This window comes from Mirounga angustirostris, unplaced genomic scaffold, assembly GCF_029215605.1.
Source record: "Mirounga angustirostris isolate CCGP_5_RB_7025 unplaced genomic scaffold, mMirAng1.0.hap1 SCAF_11, whole genome shotgun sequence".
Taxonomy (NCBI): domain Eukaryota; kingdom Metazoa; phylum Chordata; class Mammalia; order Carnivora; family Phocidae; genus Mirounga; species Mirounga angustirostris.
Window position 1 is genome coordinate 122,179,088 of NW_026991719.1, and position 25,457 is coordinate 122,204,544.

The window sequence follows — 25,457 nt, forward strand, 5'->3', positions numbered from 1 at the left end:
AAAAAAAAAATCAGACAGGAAAAGAGCAATTTGTTTATTTTAAAAAGTGAAATCCATAACCAAAATTTAAAGGCAAATTCACATGACTGGAAATACACACACCCAACAATTTTACAAAGAGAACAATGATCAAGGTCACTGATAAGCAGAGAGTTACAAGGTCAAACAGGATACCACTTTCACCCATTATCATTAGGGGTGGGGGCTTTTTGGTTTTATGGTTTTTATTATTTGTATGCTTGCTTTATTTTTAGTTTTACTACCTTAAGGTAGCAGAAGAGTGGGGAGAGGGGCCAAACAGAGAAGCTTTTGACAATTTGGCACAGAGAGACAAGCCTAAGGGAATAATTTGAAATACATAAAAATATTTTATTCGCCAAGTTGTTCATCACAGCATTATTTACAATACCGAAAATTTGGAAATAAGCTGAATTTTCAATCATTGAAAGAAGGTTAATTATGAAAAAAGCTACACAATAAAATATATTACCATCAGTATAAAGCATCTTTGCAGAAATTTGTAGTAACCACATATAATATTTAGTGAGAAAAAGAAGAATATAAAACTATAAGATAAAACACACAGGATGACCACAGCAATGTAAAAAATTCGTAGCCCAAAGAAGGCAAGATATTAAGTGACCATCTTGGGGCAAAATACTGATGCGTTTTCTTGCCTTTAACTACATTTCTGTTTTCCAGTTTTTCTATAATTAACACTTTAACTTTGCGCTCAGAAAAAGATACCTTTTTTCCAAAGTGGCCACAAGACTGATTAGCGATGTTCCTGTTCATTTCATGCCACGACGCGGTCTAGAGTCACAGAGTGCCAGCCTCATGGAGATGGTGGGGGCGGGGGAGTGAGTGTGAAGAATGGTCATGAACGGCGAGGGAAGGGGACAAGCTAGGGCGGGCAGGGAGGCAGGGATCGGCAAGGGAGAGCCAGGGACCAGCGTGCACACTGGTCGGCCAAGGAAAGGGGCTTTGTGGAGCCAGGGAAGACTCTGACTGCTCAGCGAAGGTCTGTGTGGACCCCGTAGTAGGCACTGACGGTGTTCGCAGAGGGTGGGGTCAAAGAGGGAGTTCAGGAAGACACGTGGATTCTTCAGGAGCAAGGGAGGAAAGAGGAGGGGAGGTAAGCTACGTGGGAAGTAGGTGAGAGGGCTGGTGATGGTGATGGCGATGGCACTAGCCCTGGGGGAGGTGAGCGCCGAGGGCCAGAGGGCACACTCCCCGAGCCGCGCTTCAACCAAACAGCCTTGGCGCGCCTCTGGACAAGCCTTTGTGCACGCAAACACCGGGTGGACAATCAGCCCCCGGGCGGAACTTGCCAGCCGCTGGGTGGACCCGGCTCGCGTTCAGAGTTAGTCTAGGGCAGCTCCGTTCCACTTTCTGCCACGATGGAAAGGTTCTAGATCTGTGCTCTCCAATAAGGCAGCCACTAACGGCGTCAGGCTGATGAGCGCTTGAGATGTGGCAAGCCTAACCCAGATTCTGCTTGGGAAATGTTTATTTCATCTTAATTCATTTAAACAGTCGCGTGTGCCTAGTGGCCACTGGACAGCACACACCGAGGAGCGGTGATTCTCAAAGTCTACTCTCGGGGGGAGCAGCGTAGTTTGTAGGAAATGCACATTCTCAGGCCCCACCCCAGCCGCGATGACGCACAAGCTCTGTGGGCGGGGCCCCGCACGCTGAATTTTAGCAAGGCTTCAGGTGGCTCTGACGCACCCTCCCGTTGGTGAGCCACTGAAACGGGGCCACTCAAATTTCCTGGGCTCGCTAGTTCTGGTTTCACCCGCACTGTATGCAAGAAGCCCCGCTCGGGTGAAATGGGGGGGGCTTTCTACAAACCATGAAGAAAACGTGCCCAGCTCGGGGGCACGAGAAGGGCTGTGTGGAGCCACAGAGCTGTGCTCACTCTGGGCCGAGTCAGGATAAGGAATGTGGTCAGCGCTGACGTCTGAAAACCAGACCGTGGCTGTTCATCGCAGCGTGTGCGGGAGACGTGCAAAAGGAAAGAAAATGTGGCTCTACGTTGGGTTCGGTGTCAAAAACAGTAACCACCCATAACCTGTGAGACGATCTGGAAGAGCGTGCCACTGAACGGGAAATGCAGGCTTTGCTTCTAACAGGAGAGAGGTTGTAAAGGGAGGCCGAGAGAAACCAAAAGCAAAGGAGAGCTGAAGCACTCGGCCAGTGTCCTCGCATAGAAGAGAGGAGACAGAAGCACTTCCGGTAGAGACAGATCGACACACAAAAGCGCCCCGTGTAGACCCAGCCCCAGATGTGGCTTTGGTCACACGGGTGAATTACTGCCAGAAGGGCAGCCGCACCCCCGACCTATCTGTCACTTCACTCTTCTCTGGCACAGTTCAGCTTTCAACTTCAGCTTTGGACTCTCTGCTCAGCGGAGAGCCTGCTTCACCCTCATTCTCTGCTCCTCCCCCCTGCTCGTGTTCTGTCTCTCTCATGCTCTCTCCCTCTCAAATAAATAAATAAAATCTTTGAAAAAAAAGTGGGGGGGCGGGGCGCCTGGGTGGCTCAGTCGTTAAGCGTCTGCCTTCAGCTCAGACCCTGATCCCAGGGTCCTGGGATCGAGCCCCGCATCGGGCTCCCTGCTCCGCGGGAAGCCTGCTTCTCCCTCTCCCACTCCCCCTGCTTCGGTTCCCTCTCTCGCTGTGTCTCTGTCCAATAAATAAAATCTTTAAAAAAATAAAAAGAAATAAAGCGAGAAAAAATGATGGAGTGTACACACTGCGGCCAACAGGAGCAACAAACGGATGTGAAATAAAAGCCCGTGTTAAAACTTATCATTATAACTGGGGAGCAGGAGATAAAGCTAAATACACTGAAAATATGTCACGAGGAATTTACAGACTAGATTGTAAAAATCTTAGTGGAAGTGATGAGAGCGATAAAGAGGATGAAGAAGGAGAAATAAAGGGCCCAGGGAACCCATCTACTAGTAAAGCTGAGGCTTCCAGAAGAAAGATGAGCCTCAGGATCGGGAGAGATGAATAGGGCCCTTCACTCTTCAACTAGAAACTGCTGTTGCCAGGACACTAAGTCACTTAATCACTTCGAAGATTGCTGTGTTACCATATATACCTCTGCTGTAGGCTAATTAAAAAAAAAAAAAAAAAAAATTCCTGAAATTACTGATTTGAAGTCATCTTTTACTATAATATCTTGCCTTTTTTGTTACAATTTAATACACTTAAGTAACTTAACCTAATTGGCTGAAGAATTTTCTTTCACAAGCATTTACCTTTAAACACTGAAGCACTTGTAAAGAGAGAATTACTAGAAATAAGTCACTTCGATACAGGGACTACGTAAGATGTTTATTTAGAATGTGGTTGACTCCTCTGATGACTACTGGTAACTGACCAGCTTCCCCGTGTTATAAATATGAGTTGTGACTACCCCATCCTTTTTAAGATGATGTAGGCTAAGCTTATTATAACTACCACCTGCCTTTCTGGTTACTTTCATATTTAGGGAATACAGAACTATGTTCTGGGGGATTAGAAATTACCTAATATTATACTAAATGAAGTTTTCCCAATGCTCAAAATAATTCAGAATTTAATAAAATTAGTGTTGTCTTTAATTAGCAATTAAAAGTAGAGTATCTCCTGCCTCCTGGATAAATGAATACCTGCAACCAACCATTCCTGAAGAAGGAGAACACTAACAGTTTTGAGTGACTCAATTCATGGATACAGTTATGCCTTTAAATGTTTTCCACTGTGAATAACAGTGCCTTTCAATAGGTGATCTTTGAGATCAAGGGTCATATTACTTGCTAACAAATTATTATTTGGGCCAGAAGTTCCTGAACATTTCTAACTGAACTTCCCAAATATCTCATGCCCCTACTTTACTGAGCATTATTTATTATTTGATGTAGAAATTCCACATAATCACTTCATGCACATTATATCTCTGGATTTTGAAAATTTGCAATCTTATTAACAAAAGTTGAAGGTAAGACTTTAAGGCCCTAGCATCTAGCATTATTTAACTGCACATTTTACAAACCTGAAACCTGAAATATTGACATAATATTTTGAATATATTGGGCTAAATAATTAAATTATAAACAAAAGAACCAGGGACTTCATGTGAAACCTAATGGGACCAATGGCTACTTTTTGAAATGCACTAAATTCCAGAGATAATTACAGTATTTCTTGAGTACAGTGTTATGTTTGGTTATTATGGTCTTGATGGCTAAAAGCATGACAATTTTCAGTTGCTCCCTTTACGCTTATCCACTCAATAAATAAGCTGTGATTGTCCAAAAAAGGAAAAAATAGTTCAGCCTAGCCCAGTCCGATTACCAAGGAGAAATTAATAAAGACTCTAATAAAGAATCAAAAGGTTAGGCTATTACATAGTCTTAGGTCAAACTGTTGACGCATGCTTTGATTGCCTACCCCTCAGGTTGCTTCCATTATGGGTGATCACCAAATGACCAGCCCTAACTCCCCCTCTCCCCAGGTGGAAGGGAGCACGTGATACCCACCCTCCTCGCTAGTTGGCAGGAGTCAAGGCATCAGTGATCGGAGGAGGTCTCTGCCCTGGGAGTCATTATACATGTTGTGGTCCTGCAAAGGGTCAGAATCAACAAAATACAGTTCCCCTGCGTGGACGTCAGAAAAGTTAGCCAGAAATTCATGGGGATTGAAGCCAACCCACACAGTGTACCGATAGTCTATCGTGCGTATGGAATAGCCCATGACTTTTATATCTTTTAAGCTCGGCTTGTCAGAATTCCACTGGGGAGAATCTGCAGGCCGGGGGTACTGGCTATAGGCAATAGACTCACGGGGATTATCACGAAAGTACGGGTCCTCTTCCAGGTCCTGGAATCGGAAATGCTTCACAAGGCTCTGGCCTTCTCGGCACCGCTCGACATGAAATGAGGGAATGGGACAGCGAGGTGGCACATGCAGTCCCGCAAGTCCCGCGAGTGTGGGGGAGAGAGAGAGAAGTTCCACGAGGTCTGTGACTTGCCGGCCTGAAACGGGAAGCAATCCAGCTGAACAGACTACTTTACAGAAGCCTGCACAGCTCACAGGATGAAGAAGGGAGCATGTCTGGGCTCCACAGGTTGTCTTTTGTTCTCTTGCATTTATTTTGGGCCCACGAGTTTAGGAACAACGCCAACTTGGCACCTCACCGCACAAGAGGATGCAAAATGAAGGTGCCCACAGCCGGTTGGCACTTGTAAAAATCTGTGACTTTTGGAACCATCCGTGTAATCACTGATTCAGGCAAGGATCACCAACAGAAGCCCTAACCATTGGGTAAAAATCTGTTGGGGGACAGGATATTCGGAGTCTCAGTAGTACTACCCTGCAGATCACTCCCTCCTGGACATCAGCACATGCCCTTTAGACTGTGGCAGACTACAAACAACATCACGTTTACCATCTTGATGTTCTGTAGTGTCCCGTTCAGGGGCATTAAAAACATCCACCCTGTTGTGCAGCCGTCCCCACCATCCATATCCAGAACGCTTCTCACCTTCCTGAACAGTCATCTGTCCTCACTGAACACTCCCTTCCCATCTCCTCCTCCCACCAGCCCCTGGCACCCACTATCCTACTTTCTTGTCTCTATGAACTGGACTCCTCGCGGGACCTCGTGTAAGTGCAATCACACGGTATTTGTCCCTTTAGGACTGCTTCCTTCAATGACCACGATGTCCTCGAGGTTCCCCCATGTTGTAGGTGTCAGAATGCCCTGCCTTTTTTAAGGGTGAGCAACATGCCACTACACGGAGAGACCACGTGTGGCTTCTCCATTCATCTGGCAATGGACATGGGTTGCTTCCCCCTTCTGGCTACTGTGAAGGATGCTCTGAACATTCACGTACAAGTTTTTGCTTGAATACCTATGTTTAATTCTGTGGGATATCTACCTAGGAGTGGAACTGTGGAGTCACATGGTAACTCTACGTGTAACTTTGTGAGGAACCACTAAGCCATTTTCCACAGTGGCTGCGCCATTTTACCTCCCCACCAGCAATGTGAGGGTTCCACTTTCTCCACGCCATGCCAGTGCCGTAGGTTTCTATTTATTTTGAGAATGGGTATGAAACGACATCTCATTGTGGTTGAGCCATCTTTAAAGTCTCAATCCTATACTTTATGTTGATTCCTGTTAAAACAGATCTGGGCTTTGAGCCATCATTCTGGCCTTTCTGGATCTTTAAGAGTTAGCTTTATACAGCCCAATTTTATTTCCTACACATTTGGTAAGTAAAAGAAAAAGAAAAGAAGTAAAGCAGCTTAAAAAAGATACTTTCTACAATGGCAAGACCTGGCTGGCATGACCACCTTCATCAGGTGATCAAATCTGGCACCACTAACAACAGCGAAGGCCACCATGAAGTGCCCCCACTGTGACCCCACCTCACGTGCAGTGCACGTGTCAAAAATGTTTACCCTGAATCTAGTCATGAGGAAGCAATGAGATAAATCCAGACTGTGGGCTGTTGCAAAGACAGCTACCTGGAATGCTTGTAAAAAGATGAGGGCAGGGAGAAATGGGGGCCCAGATCACGTCAGGCCTTGTTGGCCATCATAAGGGCTTTCACTCAGTGAGACAGGGGCACAGAAGGCTCCAGAACAGGGCTGTGACACCCCCTGACTCGGGTTTTGACAGGATCACTTTGGCTACTGTGAGGAGGAAGAACTCCAACGGGCCAAGGGCACAAGCAGGATGACTTCAGGAAGCTGTTGCAGGAATCCAGCAGGACATGTGGCACTGTGATCCAAGGTGGCAGCATGAGGCGGTGAGAAGCAGTATGGCCAGACTGCATGGAGAGCGATAGGCTTGCAGACAGACTACATATCACATATGTAGGGAGGATGGGAGACAGGCAGGGGTCAGGAGGACTCCACAATTTTTTGGCCTGAGTAAGCACGGCCATTCCCTGAGAGGGGAAAGACGGTCAAAAGAAAGGCTTACAGTGAAAGGCCAGAAGCCCAGCTTGGGCATGTTAGACTGGCCAAGTGGAACAGGCTGTTGGAAATCCCAGTCCAAAGTTCAGAGAGGAGATAGAGGCTAGAGATAAAATTGGGGAATAAACTGGGAATAGTGCAGTTACATGAATTTACAACTTGCTGAACACCTCCCCAAAAAAGTTTCAAAAAACATTCTCAACCTGTCAGATTTCTCCAAGCAAACAGAGGGCTATAATCATGCCCTGATGGGTTAAGCTTTTTATCAATGACTTGAAAGAAGACAGAGTATGCAGCATACAAAAATCAAATGTAGAGAAAATAAAATCGGGCCATATGAAGCAAACTTGGAAACATCCAGAAAGGCCAGAATGATGGGCCAGAACAACAACAACAACAACAAATCAACAAAAATCAATATAAAGGACAAGATTTAGATGTTAAGTGGATTTAGATGGATTAAATGCAGAAGTCCAGAAAAGGGCAACCTGGTTTTGCAGAGTTCATGGAAAAAGTACTCTAACTCATACACAACTCGTCTCTGTGCTGAGCAGATCAACTCAAGAAAGAACTGGCAAAGAACCTACACAGGTCGCCCCATGCGGCAGCAAAGGGTATCTTGTTCCAGGGACACTTCTGGAAATGTTTTCTTTAAACTGGAGCTTTGGGGAAAGCAGAGACCAGGATAACCATGGGTCTATCACTACTGTGAAGGAACTGCAGGCCTGGGGGTTTCCACCTAGAGAGGAGAGGTATCAGTGTCGTTTGCAAGGCCGGGACTGACTGACACGTGGAAGGCAAAGTAAACGTGCCCTTCACTGCTGGGGAGGGCAGGGCAGAAGCAGAGTCACCTGGCAGACCTTATAGGTCTAGTGGCTCACTAGACTGCTGAGCTGCCAATGTGGCAAATGCCTCCCTCACGAAGGGCTGCGTCCCTGCCCGAAGGGTGCGGGTAACGGAGTTCTGCTCATCTGTCGGGGGCAGGCTCCTGCCCTGGAGGAGTCTGCCGCCCCCTTCCTCTGAGCCTCGGAGCACACGGTCATCTCCACCACGACAGTCCTCCTCATCCTGGGGATGCTGCCTACTCCTTCGTCCCACCCCCTCTCCAGGCTCCTCGTGGACCGGGGCCGTACGTGTTGGCTCCGGCCCTGCCACTCCTCCCGGACCCAGAGGTACTCAGGAATGCCAACCCTGGACAGGAAGACAGGGCTGGGTAAGGCCCGGGCTATGAATCGGTGAGATGGTTTGCATATAAAGTAGAGGGAGTTTACTATCAAGCAATATCACTTCAGCATATTTTATACCTGGCTCCATCAATTCCAAGACAGAATCGAAAGGGTCGATGTAAGGGAAAAGCTTCTCGCCTGCCTCTGGAAGCGGAGCTGTCCTCCCGGGAACATAGAACATCAAGGGCACGCGAGTAGTGACGTCAAAATTGCTGTATTTGGCCCACTCTCCATGTTCACCTAGAGCCCACCCTGGTTCACAAAAAGCACAGAGTAAGAGAAAACAAATAATGACATCACAGCTCAGCTTGTTCATTTAAGATACCATTTCACTCCCTGCTGTAGAAACCAGAGGAAGCAAAAACTCATCACATAGGAGAAATTCCTCTGTAATTACCACAAACAAGGTGATCTTCCCTAAATACTGCTTTATTTGAAGTTAGACATTTGTCTTGAATGAGGAAACCTCTAGAAGGAAAAAAACATACTAAATTCCCAAACAAAACTATCTTCTTTTAGCAAGCAACTAACACTTGCACCCAGCTTGGGCTCCGAGGGCCCAGCGCCCCCATCCCCCCAACCCTGCACGCAGGCCAGGCCTCCCCTCCTGAGAGGGGCTCGTCCTGACTGGGCGGGGATGCTGCCCTGTCCTGTGCTGCCCTCTCTGGACACAAGTCCCACGGGTTCCACTTTCCACTTGAGGGGGTGCACCACCAAACCATGAACTGCGATGCTGCCACATCGCTCACCTTTTAAAAAGGCAGAGATATCTTGTTCAATTGTTAAAATAAAGCACAGACCAAAAAAATAGAACTTGATTGCAGACCCTTAACCTTCATGAAAAACACAACCCTCTTAACCCTGATTGAAAACCTTCCTTGCAAAAGACAGCTTGACCACTCGAGCTGGAAATTTCTAATGCTGCTTCTAAGCACCCTTTTTGATATAAAAAAATATATAAAAAACAGAGATTGCACCTTGAGCATTTCATGTTACAAAATAACCAAAGCCACATAAAGCTGCCATGTATGGATTCGAGAGGCTTTTGTGGTTTGGAGGCAGGGAATCTCAGGAGGGCCATTTGAGAAGAGCCATTTGTAATCAATGCAGCGGCCTTAGAGCAAAGAGAGCTTCTGAGTGGGCCTTGCCTTCTTCCCGGGCACAGCGGATTGTGCTGGCGCTGGGACAGGAAACTGAGCACTGACAAGAGGGGTCAGAAGTGGATGGCAAACCATTAGGGAGAGAGCGAAACATTATGACGCCTCCGTATATAACAAAATAATGTGGGTCTTTACAAGGCTTAAGGTAGGCCCGTGAGAAATCACATGGAGAACTGTCCGTGACATCCAGTGGAAAAAGCAAACCAGGGAACAAAAGAGTTGATAAGCACAATCGATCCTGCCTCGTCCCATGACTATATATTACATACATCCCCACGCCCGCACACACCACAGCCACCTGTCGCTGCACAACCAAAGGTCTGTCAGCACCAGGTCGGCCTGGGCAGGTGGGATAAGAGGGAAGGGCAGGGTGCTCTGGCCCTACATTGTATGCTCTCTATCCTTTTTTCTTTTTACAACGACTATACGTTGATATCGTCCCATTACACAGTTGACGATACTAAAGAACCGTTTTCTTATCTCTAAGTATGATAATGGTAGTATGATTATATTTTAAAAGAGCTAAATTTTTTAGAGATACTGTTCAGAAACCTAAACAACCTGGGATTTGCTTCAGAATAATTTGGGGGGAGGGGAGGGGTGAGGATGAGCCAAACAAGACCACCGGGAGTGGGTAACTGGGGAGCACAGTGATGGGGACTGGGGGTTGTTGTTTATCCTCTATTCCTGGACATGTTAAAAATTTTCCAATTAAGAAGAATCTTTTTAAATAAATTGTTTCCATTTTTGGAAAAAGTGGGAAACTGCCTTAAAAGAGAGAAAGCATTGCAAGCCCCAGGCTCTTGGCAGAAAGAATATAGGGACTGGGGGTGGAGGAGTGAAGTCAGGTCCGAGGGCCTTGCTGGGCCGTGCCAGGATTGTTCCGGATCCTCCTAAGAAAAACTAAAAGTCCTCCAACCCTCTAGATTGGAAGCATGGGTTAAAAGGGCTCCCCATACAAATGAAGGGTTCCTGCTGAGTTCATCCAGAAAAAAAAAGGTTCCACGAGGTCCCCACCCAAGCATCCAAGATGCTCCTTGGACCCAAAAGGGGCCCCACCTCTACGGAGAGAGGTCCCAGGACTAACAGGCCATCATAAAAGCACCTCAAGACCCCAGACTTGGGGCACTGCTGATTCCCAAAAGAGAACACGCCTGTGTTGAAGGCAATCTAGAAAAGCATGTTTTGCAGAGAAGTCCAGGTGCTCTGAGTGACTCCCCAGGGGACCGGAAAATGCTTACCGTGATCGGAGACAAATGCAATGATGGTGCTGTTAGCCAGCTGGAGATCATCCAAAGCACTCAGAAGGCGGCCAACCTGCGCGTCCAAGTACGAAACGGAGGCAAAGTAGCTCTGGCGGATTTTCCGCTGCACGTTAAAGGAGGAGAGTGATGCCACTTTAACCGTGTGCACAGAGCCGTGTCACCTCTGCTGATGCCCTTGACTCGCTCAGCCAAAACATAAAGCACATTTCCCCCCCATCTGTGCCCCTGGGCCCACATGCTCCTGGCGAAATCCAGGGTCCACAGCAGATCCAAAAGGGAGATTCTTTTCTAAGCAAATCAGATTTCACTTTAGGGCACAGGTGACAGCGGACGGATGTGCCACTTACTGTCCCTTTCTGTCTCCTTCACCTATTCTTATGGGTCCCAGGAGGTGACCATGTAAACTAAAACGCACCCCTCCCCCCCCCAGTTACTCCAAACTCTGCTGAGGGTGGCACCAAGGACCCAACGAAGTTCTATTCCTTCCCCAAGGACCAGAAACCGGGGGGCTTAGAACAAGAGACAGCTACTGAGATGCAGCGGTGGGCAGAGCCACGCTCTCCCCCAGGGCTCTGATGGAGGGGCTCGTCTCGTGCAGCTGCTGCTGGTGGCTGGCAGCCTTGGTGTTCCTGGGCTTGTGGCCGCATCACCCCCGTCTCTCCCTCCATTCCCCCATGGCCTTCTTCCCGGGTGTGTCTCTCTCCTCTTCTTATGGGGACACCCGTCATACTAACTCGAGTATGACCTCATCTTAACTAATGACATCTGCAAATGACCCTAGTTCCAAGCAAGGCCCCATTCTGAGGGGGTCAGGACTTTAAGTTTTCGAGGAACACAACTGAGCCCATAACAATGGCCATGGCTGGGTCTTTCCTCTGACTACCTTTTAACCCAGCAGGACGGCAACTGCTTGTCCTCACAGACTGTGGCTTGCATGTGAGGCTCATGTCTAACAACCTTCCAGCAGGCAGGAGAAGAGCAATGGAGGGACCCAGGCTGGAGGCCAAGGGAGGCACTGAGGCGATTCAAGGTGAGTTGATGCGATCTGGGCTTCACGTGCGTGAGTCTGACAACAGCCCAGAGCACCTGTCAGGGGATGAATGGCGCTAGATCAGTGCTGGGCCCGTAGGAGGAGCTTGACAGACACTTGTTGAATGAACAAATCGAACCCAGACCGACTGCAGTGGTCATGAAAGACATGACAGAGCAAGAGGGCAGTACGGATCTGAAGGGAATGCAGGGAAATCCAGTAGGAGTGCGGGCAGTGGAGGAAGCCGGCGGGGAAGGAGATGAGGATTCCCAGGCTGACTCCAGGTTTCTTGTTCAGCTGGTGGCACCATTCAATGGCATGGGGAGCACAAGAAGAGGAGGAGGGGGAGGAAGGAGAAAAGGAAGAGCAGGAGTGGTGGCGTGGCCCCATGGGTCCTAGGAAGCAGAGGTCTCCACAGGCAATTGCGTGGCAATGACCCTCACAGGCAAGTGGACAGACATGTCTGAAATCAGGAGCAAGACTGGGATAGGAGGAGAGAAGGGGCAGGAAGGTTCCAGTGGGGGCCCTGGGGCTGACCCAGTGGAGCAGCACCTCCTAAGCAGCAGACACAGAAAGAGGAGGGGGGCAGAGAGGGCCCAGGAGGACCGGTGAGGGGGCCAAGGAGGAGTGGCACCAGCCAACAGTGAGAAAGCAGCAGGGACTTTGGGAAGGTTAGGTCCCACAAGGATGAATTTTATTTGCCAAGGTCAGTGCCGACCTAGGTAAGAGCGCTGAGTGGGCTGGGGAGGCAGGAGGCTGGGCAGAAGCGAATGAAGAATGAACGGACACTAAGGCCACATTTCCCTCCTTCTCCCTTGAAGGGCAGGTGCGGGCATGGTGTCATCTGCTGAGAGATGGTGAAGAGGGGTGTAAAGGACAGGAGGTGAGCAGCCGCACGGGGCAAGAGAGTCCTGAGCAGAGAGCCCTCGTGGGTGGACTGCTGGGGCTGGAGGCTGGGCCTGTGTGTCTCCACCTCAGGGCTGCACGGATTCAGTCCAGCAGTCTCAGGACCTTGGGCTTGAGAGCAGAGTGGTGGCTGGACCGTCCTGTGATCGGGGCACAAGTATTTCGAGGGGCTGGCGAGAACAGTAAGCCACCTGCCCAGGAGCGAAGCCCAGGGGGAGAGGAGAAGTCCCCACTCACAATCGCCAGGAGGCGTGTGGGGAACGAGTATGTGGAGTGAAAGGGCTGTGAGAAGAGACTGTGGTCAGGGTGGTGACCGAGGAGGAGCCGGCCTAGGAGGTGACACACCCCCGAGGGTGGGCCCTGAGGTCCCTCCCTCCCGTGGAGCAGAGCGAGAGGGCTGGAGGCTGAAGAGGGCAGAACTGAGAGGCTCAAGAGCGCAGGGAGATGCGGCCTGGGCGCAGACACCCAAAGCTGCCAGAGAGCAGTGAGCAGGGCCCAAGTTCAAGGAGAATGTGGGGCAGGGAGCAGCACGCAAGCACACCAGGGAGGTCCTCTGGGCGGCAACAGCACCAGTGGGCAGGGGGGTGGGGAGAGGGCATCTGAAGGAGCCCTCACATGAGGCTGGCACCATCCTAGATGTTTTCTCAGGTTCGCTGTGCTCCCTGCTGGAAACCTTTCTCCACCTCGTTTCCGTTTTACAGATAAGGAAACAGCCTCAGAGAGGTAAAGGGACTTGCCAGGGGCTGCGCAGCTGGTATGGGGGAGAACGGGAATTCGAACCCAGGCTGTTAAGAACTGACAAGACAAAGCACGAGGCTCTGGCATTCCGTGTCTCCAGTGGGGAATTTGGACTCCCCATGGCACTAACTCTGTGATCTGGGCCAAGTCACCACACCGCCCTGCCTGTAGTTTCTCCACCTGGACAACAGGGAGGGCATGTACCCCAGTCGGTTTCCATGGGGACCAGAGGAGATGACACACAGAAAACACTAAGCACCCTCCTTGGGACACAGTCCATTTTAAAGGGACATTTTAAGTGACCGGCACTAACAAGGCATCCGGGTGCAGGCTCGGAGATGCCATTCGAACAACCCTGCTCTCAGAACCCCTGTGACGGGAAGTCAGGGACAGAGCCACATGATGAAGCCGCTCCCTTCCCAACTCTCACCACTGCCAGGTGAACCTCGGGAGTCCCACGGACACAAGGGGCGCACACCCCTCACCACCCAAACCCTCACTGTCCAAACAGCTCTGACTAGCAAGAGACGCCTGGATATTTTGTTTTGTTCTGAACTATACCCTATGGCAGTATTTGCAGGCTTCTGCGTGCATCCAAATTGCCAGGGGTGCTTTTGCAAATGCCAGTTCTTAGGCCCCTCCTCCAGCTCCCAATCCCCCAAGTCTGAGTTGGGCCAGGATGCTGCACTTCCAACAAGCCCTCATGGGGATTCTGATGCAGGTGGTCCAGGAAGCACCCTTTAAAACCATTGCCCTCTACCTTTCACTGCAGGCTGCCTGTGGAATATTCCAGAAAGAGCACTGGTCAGCATGTTTTCTGCACTCCAGGGAGAGGGTGACTGATGAGTCAGCTGAGGAGTCTAACTCTGTGGCTACTCCGCCTCCACACAATGGCAAAGGGACATCAGATGTTGCAGCTGGATGGCACTGGCCACGTCGGCGCCCTGGCTCCCTCTGCATCAAGGCCCTACTCAGTGCACCACCAGCCGAGAGTGATAGGTGCCTGCGTAGGCCTTCCCACAGAGGGGCCGTGCAAGTGCCAGCAAACTGAACATTTGGAGCTGCACGGTAGCCACCCGCCACTCTACAGCTGATGAACTGTCACATGAATTAAACAGCATCCCCCATGAGTCAGTGAATGGGTCATCCAGACCTCCTCCCTACCCCAGTGCCAACATCCAGTCAATCACCACATCTCCAGATGCCCTCCCCCCACCGCTTCTTTGCAAGTGGAGACACGGCTTGGGAGACGATAACCACCCAGCACTTCCCATATCCTAAATTCCTCCAGACCACCCCCAGCCCCAGCGCCTCAGAAGACACCTAGCACAGAGAAGATTCTGAGTAAGACACGATAGGTGGGGTGCTGTCACCGATGACATCATGCCATACATAAGAGCCCAGGAATTCCCCCAAATATGTCCCTGGTACCTGAAAATCCACAGGAATTGGGCCATAGGGCACACTGAGGTTCAAGGCCTGGACGTCCTCCCGCTTCCTGATGTCCATCCAGGGGTTGTAGGCCACGGGAGGAAGGCCAGCAGGGACGTGGGGGTCAGGAGCCAGGGTGATGTTCTCCAAGGGATACAGCTTCTGAAACTCCTTGGGGGAAAAGCACACAAAGACACCAGGTTGTCATTCTTTCAGCAAAGGCACAAGGCTGGGAATCTCCAGGTCTTTCTATTGCCTTTTCTCTAAGCCCGGGATGTGTTTACACGGTGACTCACTGACACTCCCCAGGTAGCTTCCCCTACCTGAAGGTCAGGCCTAAGGTCACTGTCACAAGATGCCCATGGTAATGAAATCATGCCACTTGTTTCCTATAAACCAAGCAGCAACAGCTCTTTTCTCATACAAATCAACGTCATCCTATTTCTGTCCCCACTTCCTACTTCCCCTCCAGCTGGAAAAGGGGTAGGGGATATTTCCAGTTCCTAAAACCTCCCTCAGGTTTGGCAACTCCTCAGGAGTGCTCACAGAACTTAGAACAGTCCTACCTGCGGCTACCAAACACAATCAGCAAAGGGCAAAGCCACGTGAGCGAAGCCCAGGGAAAACCAGGCACAAGCTTCCAGAATCCTCTCCCAGTGAAGTCATACAGGACGTGCTTAATTCCCCCAGCAATGAGTTGTGTAACAACGTGTGTGAGATGCTGTTGCCATGGAAGCTCATTAGAGCCTCAGCACGCGGGCTGTTTACTGGGGCTGCCCACCCAGGCCCCCTCTGCCTGCACATATCGACGCCACAGACTTTAGGCGGGAGAGCAGGGGTGTGCGTAAACAGTGTGGGCACAGGGAGCCACTCCTCGCTTGGGGAGCGGTGCGAACTCTCCCAGGGTCCAGGTTCCCAGAGCCCGGCCAAAGGCCAGCCTTGCAAGCAGGCCTTGCTAAGGAGAGCAGCTAGGCCGGCTAGGTGAGCTCCTGTCTGCACAAGAGGCAGAAGTGAGTCTCCCTCCGTCAAAGGGGGACAGATCCTGCTAGGAAGGTGAGATCCCCTGGGCCAATCGAAGCATCAAAGAGCACGCCTTTGGCTCTCCACTCCCAACACAAATGAGGGGCATTCTTTACAAAGTCAAAAGAATGCGCTGCTCAGGCCCAGGGAAGACACAACAGGGAAAAACTGAAAAAGATTTTTAAAAAGAAGAGATTATACACTCTAAATGATAGACAGGTGAGCACAGCACTCAGGTTGCAACGAGCAATGCAGCACCCTGTGTGGAAGGGGTCTCACGTGCCAGGCTCAGGGGGAATGCCAATTACTGAAGAGGGCTTCACGGCCCTTGGAATTGTGCCCCAAGGACCGTCCCTTACCACAGGCATCAGCGGCCAGCTCTGACTTCTCCATGTTGATGTTACCGTCCAACCCAACACGTGCTCCCCGAGTTCAAGGAAAAGAAATAAAACCCTCCAGTGGAGAGGGAGGAAGCCGAGCATTCCCAACAAGATTCTTACATGCCCTAAGCCTACTTCTTAGCCTTGACCTCTGAATCCCATCTTCATGCCACTAAGTACAATAGCACCATCAGGCACCCCTGGTGACCAGGGATGGCAGGACATGGCCCCACTACACCAACCCCTCCTTCAGCAAATGACACAGCTGTCACAGAGGTGTGGGGTCAGCTGTCAGGCAGCTCTTCACCTTGGGGTATCTGAAGGGGATGTGCGGCTTATGATACCCAACAGCCAGGAAGAAAGGGCGGGCCGATGTTTTCGTCTTTTCCAACAAGCGGATGGCTTGCTCAGTGCTCTGTTTGTCAGGCAAGGTGCCCTCTGGCACATCCGCCACATCCACGGGGCAAAGCAGGTTGGCATGGAGTTCTCCATCCGGCCCCCTACATGTCTTTCAAGACAAAACATATCAAGTCAGCTCTTTAAATGCAAGAAAGAGAAGTCAGGAAGGTTGGTGTGCACGCACAATGGATTTAGCATTCACAGCAGCTGCCCTCTAAGTCCGCCTCATGTACCCTGGCCGGGCACACACGAAGGAGAACTGAAACAGAGAAGCATCTCCTCTTCTCCAGGCAGAGGCCAGAAATCCCCAGCACTTAGCTTCTTGCTGTTAATCTTCTGTCTCCAGGTCATAATTAATTAAAGGAAACCCATGGAAACTAATGATCAAAACAAATCTGTCTCCAGCTCAATAATTTTAAAAAAAGCCAATTAAAAAATGGGCAAAGGACTTGAATAGATGTCTCTCCAGACAAGACAGATAAATGGCCAATAAGCACATGCAAAGATGCTTCATGTCATTATTCATCATAGAAATGCCAGTCAAAACCACAGTGAGCTACCGCCCCACACGTGCTAGGATGGCTAGAAATTTTAGAACTGGACAATGACAAGTGCTGGCGAGGACGGGAAGAAACTGGCACCCTCATCCATAGCCACTGGGGGTGTGAAACAGGGCAGCTGCTGTGGAAAAACACGCCGGCGGTTCCTCAAACAGTTAAACAGAGCGTCATTACATAACCCAGCAATTCCACACCTAGGGGGACACCAAGAAAAATGAAAACCTAAGTCCACACAAATACTTGACCTAGCAATTCTACCCAAGAGAACAGAAAACTTAAGCCACACAAAAATGTGTCCGTGAATGTTTGTAGCAGTACTGTTAGTAGTAGCCACAGAGTGGAACCAACCCAAATGTCCACCAACTGGTGAATGGATAAATAACATGTGTTCTACCCACACAATAGAATACTATTTGGCTATAAAAAGTAACGAAGTTTTGGGGCACCTGGCTGGCTTGGTCGGTAGAGCATGCAACTCCTGATTTCAAGATTGGGTTTGTTTTTTGTTTTGTTTTTTTAAGATTTTATTTATTTCTTTGACAGAGAGAGACACAGCGAGAGAGGGAACACAAGCAGGGGGAGTGGGAGAGGGAGAAGCAGGCTTCCCGCTGAGCAGGGAGCCCGATGTGGGGCTCAATCCCAGGACTCCGGGATCATGACCTGAGCCGAAGGCAGACGCTTAACGACTGAGCCACCCAGGCGCCCAAGGTTGGGGGTTTGAGCCCCACTTTGGGTGTAGAGATTACTTAATAAAATCTTTAAAAAGAAAGTAATGAAGTTCTGGGGCGCCTGGGTGGCTCAGTTGGTGAAGCGTCTGCCTTCGGCTCAAGTCATGATCCTGGGGTCCTGGGATGGAGCCCCACATCGGGCTCCCCTGCTTCTCCCTCTCCCTCTGCCTGCCACTTCCCCCTACTTGTGCTCTCTCTCTCTGTCTCTGTCAAATAAATAAATAAAATCTTTAAAAAAAAAGATCGTAACACCCGTCTCTGTCAAGTCATGATCACAGACAAAACCCACAAACTTCACTGTATAACCAGCTTGAAAGAACGTGAGGTATACGCAACAGTTAAGCTTAATCCCGCTACACAGGGAAAAAGCAGTTCCTCTTCAGAACAGTACCCCTTTCACATCCTTACCTTGGTGTTTTCATACTTTTCAGAGGAGGGATGATAAGGTGGAATAGACCAACTATACGGAGAATCATCACTATAATTGGAAGATATTCCTTAAGGGGGGGAAAAAGAAAGTCATTAAATAAAACCTGAAGGGTCCTTCAATGCCCTCCCCACTCCAAATCAAAACTTCGTGAACAGCTACAGAAGTATCATCTCCCGGGCGCCTGGGTGGCTCAGTTGGTTAAGCGACTGCCTTCGGCTCAGGTCATGATCCTGGAGTCCCGGGATCGAGTCCCGCATCGGGCTCCCTGCTCGGCGGGGAGCCTGCTTCTGCCTCTGACCCTCCCCCCTCTCATGTGCTCTCTCTCTCTCATTCTCTCTGTCTCAAATAAGTAGAATCTTTAAAAAAAAAAAAAAAAAAAAAAAAAAAAGAAGTATCATCTCCCTTCTTTGGGACTTTTTCCTCATCTATAAAATCAAGAGCTTAGGCAGATGATGAGAAGTCCCCATTAAAGCCAACTCTCTAGGTTTCTATCTGAGTACTAGGCATCTGACCTCCCAGTCCCTTAAGCCCTGGCAATTCATGCTACGCTCTGAGGAAGAAACCCAAAAGGGTAGGATCGGCCAGCCTGCTACAGCAACGCGGCCCTACAGAGCCCTTGCTGGAGCCTCTCCCAGACCCTACAAAGAGGCAGCAGCACCACCATGCGCCAGGTGCAGAAGGGGAGGCTCAGGGAAGGCCAGTGCCTAGACTGATACCAACCACATATTAGATAAGAGAGCTGGGACTCAAACCCAGGCCTTAGGACCCCAGGTTCAGTGCTCATTCATGAAGCAGAAACCCGGCCCTAAGTGCAGCAGTTTGTAGTCCATTTGGGAAGAGAAAAGAACAGTGAAACTACAGAAGGCTGGCCAGCCATCTAGAGAGCAGAAGTGCCGTGTAAGGGGGGGGGGCCACAGAGGTGATGGGTCAGCGAGGGCTGTGAGGAGTCGGTGAGGCTTGTGCGGGATCTGAAGGGAAGCGTCGCCTAGCGGGATGAGACAGGAGGAGCAGAGACGGTAGTGTAGGTAGAAAGAACCACAGGAGAAAGCGTCACCAGCATAGTGACCATCAGGCTCCAACAGGCAGCACCAGGCAAGGTGGGACTGGAGGGACAGGGGGCGGTGGGTGCAGGGCTTATCAACACAGCAAGCACAGTGGAAAGAGCAGCGCGGGCCAACAGAACCGGGTTCAAATCTCAGCACTGCCCGTATTACCCGCGCAACCTTGCACAAGCTCCTTGACTTCCGTAAGCCTCAAGTTCCTCCTCAAGCAATGATGCTGATGCTAAAACCTCCCCCAGCCTGCTGCTAAGGAGAGGACTGTGGGAGCGGCCAGCACAGGAACTGGCACGTCGCTGGCAGTCGATCAATGGTAGCTGCTGTCTTCCTTGAACAGGTCCCTGCCTCGCAGGCAAGGTCGTGAGAACAGAGACCCAGCTGAAAAACATGTTTCCACAAGGACTGCAGCCTAAGCTCTCGTTCTCTGGGTAAGACATGCTGCTTACAGCCTGATTCCCCAATCTAATAATCAACACCACTCGGGCCTTCCTTAGCCTCCCTTCCTGAAGCGCGGCCTTCCCTCTGCCCTACTTCCTCTTCTCCCCAAACGTGTCTCTCCCCTCCTGCTGTGCTCAGTCAGGCAAAGGCTGTCAGGGTGTAAGCGCCAACTGCGGAAAGTTCTGATGGTGGGCTTTTGGCGACACACGATTCCTGACAGAAACACTTTCCAAAACTGGGCCCCACTTAGCCCAGCCAAATGCTATCCTCAACCTGGACTGGCCAGCTGGGTTCCAGAAGGCTGCTGAGCCTGCTGATGTCACCAGTGAGCAAAGGCAAAGCTACGGAAAACGTTCAAGTCCTCGTCCTTAGCAATAAGCACTACTGTCGTATAAAGTGGGCTTTCAACCCACTTTCACACCCTTGAACTACCAGAACTGGGACGCTACCCTGGGAGGTAATCCAAGCAGCTATGACTCATTTGCCAGGGAAGGAATCTGAGGCTGAGAGAGGAAGAACGATTTGCCCAAGGTGAACTGCACAGCTAAGAAGTGGCAGAGCTGGGACTGGAACCCGAGAGCCCGAATCCCTGGTACCGCTGTCCATCGGTTCCCTCTACAGAGACGTTCATCCCAGCAGTACGTGTGACAGTGGAGACCTGAAATCAACTGGAGACTAAAGTACAGTGGATTTGTACGTGAGACGACCGTGCTGTTGTTAAAAAGTGACATGCACGAAGGGCAGCCATATGGCGAAAAGTTTGTTTAAAACGTTCACAACATAAAACTGTATACACAGGAAAATCTCAAATCAGAAAAAGAATACGCCTGGAATGAGGGAACATCAAACTTCAGCCCTCCTCAGTGTGGTGCAATTACAAGTAATTCATATCCTTTAGTTTATACTTTCCTTTTTTTACCCCCAACTTTTTGTCAAATAACCATGCATTACTTCAATAGGTTTTAAAAAAGTTTTAAAGTTTGTGTTTCAGCATTCTCATTTTGGCATTAAAAAGAGCCAGTTTATCAGGCCGTGTTGGAAGTCAGCACTGGTGGCCCCTGGCACCCTTCAGGCCTTGGGCACCAGCTTACACTCCTCTTGCTGACCTAACTCACAGACGATGGGCAGCCGCGCCCAAGTGCGGGCCTCTTCACTGGCAAATCCTCATAGCCACCCTGCTCTCCCTTTACTGACAGGGATTCCGGGGCCCAGAGGGTCAGTCAGGTGCAGAGCTGGACTCGCACCCAGCACTGCCACCTCCCCAGCCAGTGCCCTTCCTTCCGGCTGAGAAGCCAAAGGAACCAAACAGCACCACGACTAGTTGCCGAAAGAAAAAAGTCCTACTACCCTTTTTCACTTTCGGTGAGAACATGAAGCTAAGGTGAGAAGTAGTATTTTGTACAAAGACAGCAGTGACTAAGGAGGTGTCCACCCAGCCCAAACAGGCCTCTGCAAACACAGCCCCAGCCCCCAGAGGGGGATTCCAGCCCTTGGGCACAAAACAGAAAAGAACCCAGATTTTGGACAGCAAACAGTACCAGGGTGAAAGACTTTTCCAACCGACATGGTCACGTAGCCATTCTCCTTGAAGTACTGGGGGATGGTAGAGAAGTTTCCAGCATGTACCCTCCAGTAGGAATTGAAGTCATACAGGCGGGTGGTGTCTGGTCTCCTCCCAGTGAGGAAGGACACACGGCTCGGGGCACACACTGCTTGCTGTTAGGGAGCAGAAGCAGAGGGAAATGTCCTCAGAGGCAAACAAAGTCTGGATGCTAAAAGGTAACCAGGCAACCTCAAGAGTCCTCAGCAAAACAGCTTGGCAGCTGAGTCATGCAGATCAAAGCCAACCAGTGGGACAAGGGCCTCACTCAGACACCAGGAATAAGTCTTCCCACAAAGAAGCAGGAAAAGACTCAGCCCCTCAAACAAGCAGATGTTTGTGTCCTGTGTGCTGGTGTCCCACAGGTGAACTGAAGCAAGGGTCTTAAAGGCTGCCCCGTGAGGGCAAGCTGCATGGTGCTTGCCCAAGGTCAGTTAGCAGACCTGAGAGTGCCATTCTGCAACACCCCTTCCTTCTCAGCACCAGGCAATCCCCTTTGGGGAAGACAGCTGGGCAGGACCATCCTGAGCATGTTAGGGTCAAGGGACAACCTCTGCCCAAGCTTGAAGGCACAAGCTTCCTTGCCGGTACACAACCAGGTTTTCTCTACCACCATTTTCCAGAGATGCCTGGCCCAATCGGTGCCATCTAACCGTAGCTGGGAGGACCCCATCCCCTAACCCACTGCACAAAGCACACACCCACACCTAGAGGTCCCCAGACATACCTGGGCAAAGGCATTCTGGAAGAGGAGGCTGTGGGATGCCAGCTGGTCGATGTTTGGGGACCTTACGAGCTTGTCCCCGTAACAGCCCAGGGAAGGGCGCAGGTCATCCACGATGATTAGAAGGACATTCAGAGGAGCTGTATGGGAGGGAGGAGCTTCAGTGAGATCACCTGCACTGACAATGAACCCCCAGCCATGGTTGGTGCTAGGGTACTGAGTGGCCCTAGGCTGGCCCCTGCACCCTGGACAGCCCCGCCAACCAAGCCAGGGAGGGGGAGACTAGGGTTGTGCCTCAGGGAGGGTGGGAGTAGGTGCACAGAAGCTCCAGTCCCGGGTGGCAGAATTAGGCTCTGAGCATGGCCTCAAGCCTGGATGAGGGAGGGAGGGAAGGATAGAGGAAAGGAAAGAAGAATTTAGGGGGGGAGAGAAGGATGGGGGGGAAGAAAAGATCGTAGGAGGGAGGAAAGGAAGGATGGATGTTATACGGAATAGTAGATGGGACAGAGACAGGAAGTTAAGGATGGACGTAGGCAGAGGAGGAGGTAGGGAGACCGCAATCTGAGCGAGGGCTAGGGCTGCACCTATGGTCCAGTTGCCAGGCGCCGCAGACTCAAGGGAGGCGCAGACCGAGGCCAGGACTAAGCCAAGCCAAAGCAGGCACCAGCCGGCCAGCAGCATTTCTGCCCCGGCGCGGTCACTCCGGGGCGACGGCGACAGGCTGCGGCGGACGGGCCGGACGCGGGCCCCACGTCGCCGACGCCGTCTGCGCGAAGCGGCCGCCGCCGGCCCCACAGGCCCGGGCACCGGGGCCCGAATGCTAGTGCGCCTGCGTGCCTCGTACCCGCCCCGCCCCCTAGGGGGGCGGGGCCTGCTGGCCCGCGAGGCCCCTGCGCGTAATCCCGGCCACAGAGGGCGGGGCCGGGGTTCGAGCGCCGAGCCTGGAGCGCGGACCCGGCCCCGCCCAGCTGAGCCGTCCGCCTCACAGGCCCGCCAGCCCGCCGGCAACTACCGCCTTGGGGAGCTGCCGTGAGAATCTTTCCGGGTGTTTCCAAAGATTTGCGATGCAACCACTGTCCTTAACCAGCAGTTTTCTGCCTCTTTGCCTTTGCTTGTGTTATGCTTTCCACCTGGAAGCCCTTCCCTTCACCGTAAATGTCACACTTCCTCGCAGACCAGCCCAAATGCCATTCTCTCCTCCATCTAAAAGGAACCCCCTTTTTTTGAAGATTTTTTTCATTTATTTGACAGAGAGGGGGGGAGGGAACACAAGCAGGGGGAGTGGGAGAGGGAGAAGCAAGCTCCCCGCTGAGCAAGGAGCCTGATGTGGGGCTCCATCCCAGGACCCTGGGACCATGACCTGAGCGAAGGCAGACATTTAAACGACTGAGCCACCCAGGCGCCCCTAAAAGGACCCCCTTTTAATGCATTTGTTCAACAAGTACTTATTAAGTACTGCAGATATGTATACCAAGCTCTGCTGGTGGCTCAGGAATTCTAAGTCCCTGCCCTGGTGGAACTTGCCGACAATAAATAACCAAATAAAAAACGGCAGTGGGCATGCCCAGTCTGGACAAAAATAAGGCAAGGAGGAGTTGCTTGTTATTGTCTGTAGGGTGGCCAGGCAAAGCCTCATTAGTAAAGTGACATTTGAACAGAAACTTGAAGGAGGTAAGGGAGCAAGCCACACGGATGTCTGCAAGAAGGGTGCTCCAGGCAGAGCGAGCAGCCATTGTGGGGAGCCCATGTGATGGTGTTAGGGGACAGCACAGAGGCTGGGGTGGTTGGCAGTGAACTGGAGATGGGGAAGGCATAGGAGATGGGAGGAGTGAGGGTCCTAACTCCTTCCATGGCAAGAAACCTGAATTCACCGTCTGCCTGGGACTGAAGGTTGAGAAGGACATCACAGTCCCTCTCTTCCCGTCTCTGACTCACCCCCCACCTCCCAGTGAAATTACCTAACACAATGCCAGGAAGATTGCAGATCTCTCTCTCTCTCTCTCTCTTTTTGCATACAGGAATGCATAAATACTAGTATTGTTATTGGGGGCTTCCTATAACCCAGGCAACATGCTTGTTTTCTTCTCACAGCAACACTGTGAGCTAGATGCTACTACTATCATTCCTATTTTGTAGCTCCAGAAATTAAAACTCAAAGAGGCTACATCACTTAACGAAGCACACACAGGCAGGAGGTGGAGGAGCAGGGCGGTTCTCCATGAGAGGCCTGCTTCCTCAGGAGGGAACCAGAGCCCGGTCATCCCAGGCAGCCTGCTGCCAATTGCTGCCCCACCTGCTTTGCTCTTTCCTCAGGGACCCGCGTGGGCGGCTGTTCACACCAGAGCCTGGAAGCCACGCTGCAGCGTCTGCCTGCACTCCCCACACCAGAGCCTGCCGGGTCCCTCAGGGTAGGCCAGCTCCAGCCAAGGACCCAAGTTGTCAAGCCTCAGGTGGCACCTCAGCTGCCCCTCCTCATCCTGACACTTCCCTTGTATCAGTGGCTGCTCAGGGTCTTACCCTTTCCCTCTCAAAAGTATGGCCTTAATGTTTCAGGAAACTCTGAGCCTGGTGTCAACAAAGACTCCGGTGGATGTTTAGAAAATTTCTCTTACCCTTTATTTCCTTTCCTTGGCATCTGCAATACTTTCTCATAGCAACAGATGTCTCCCGTGAGCTTGTGAACTGAGGACCTTATAATATCATACTTGTCTTTATTGAAAAGCCATTAATAAATAATTATTCACTAAGCCCCAGGGTTAACCAAAGAAGGGAATGAGGCAAGTCACACACAGTTCCTGCCTCCAAAAAACATCTGTTCTTTTGTGGACTCCTTTCAAGTTGGCAAACATTTCCTGAGCCACCCCATCCAGGCCCGTGGGCATGGGGCGGGGATATATGAGGAAGAAGGAGGCAGACTGGCCCTCACCTGCTCCCCACCCTCCACCCCCGGGAGTGCACAATCTGTGGGGAGGAGGACAGCAGCATAACCAGATCGCCGTCATACAGGTGGACTTCCGATTTGTCAGAAAGAAAAGTTTCTCCAGAGGAAGCAGTTGGATGTGAAGACAAGTTCATGCACTCCAACATTGATTCAAGCGCCCTCTGACATACTGTTGAGTTGTTGGAGTACATCAAACTGGAAAGCCTGTTCTGTTGAACAGCTGGGCCTCTACTGGCAGATATGAGGGACCTGATATGGGGATATATGATGCATTTGAGATGGAGGCTCATCTGGATCTTTCTGGGAGAGTTTAGATTTGAATAAGGGTGAACAGCTAGCATTCATGGGCAGCTGTGGTGGACATACCTGAAAGTAACCCCCGAGGAGTCACACCCTTGTATAATCCCCTCCCTTTGGGTGTGGGTAGAACCTGAGCTTCTAAC

At 50.8% G+C, this 25,457-nt stretch overlaps 1 protein-coding gene across 1 annotated transcript; it reads right to left on the minus strand.

Annotated features, from left to right (window-relative positions):
- Positions 1-20: 20 nt before the first annotated feature.
- IDS (iduronate 2-sulfatase) lies at positions 21-22,891 on the minus strand. Its single transcript, XM_045883586.3, has 9 exons — positions 22,658-22,891; positions 22,077-22,213; positions 21,288-21,465; positions 18,232-18,320; positions 16,444-16,644; positions 14,737-14,907; positions 10,608-10,734; positions 8,285-8,458; positions 21-5,029 (listed from the first exon to the last, which is right to left on the minus strand). Exons 1-9 carry the CDS (start codon positions 22,752-22,754, stop codon positions 4,557-4,559), a joined length of 1,647 nt encoding a protein of 548 aa, XP_045739542.1. The 5' UTR covers positions 22,755-22,891; the 3' UTR covers positions 21-4,556.
- Positions 22,892-25,457: the final 2,566 nt, after the last annotated feature.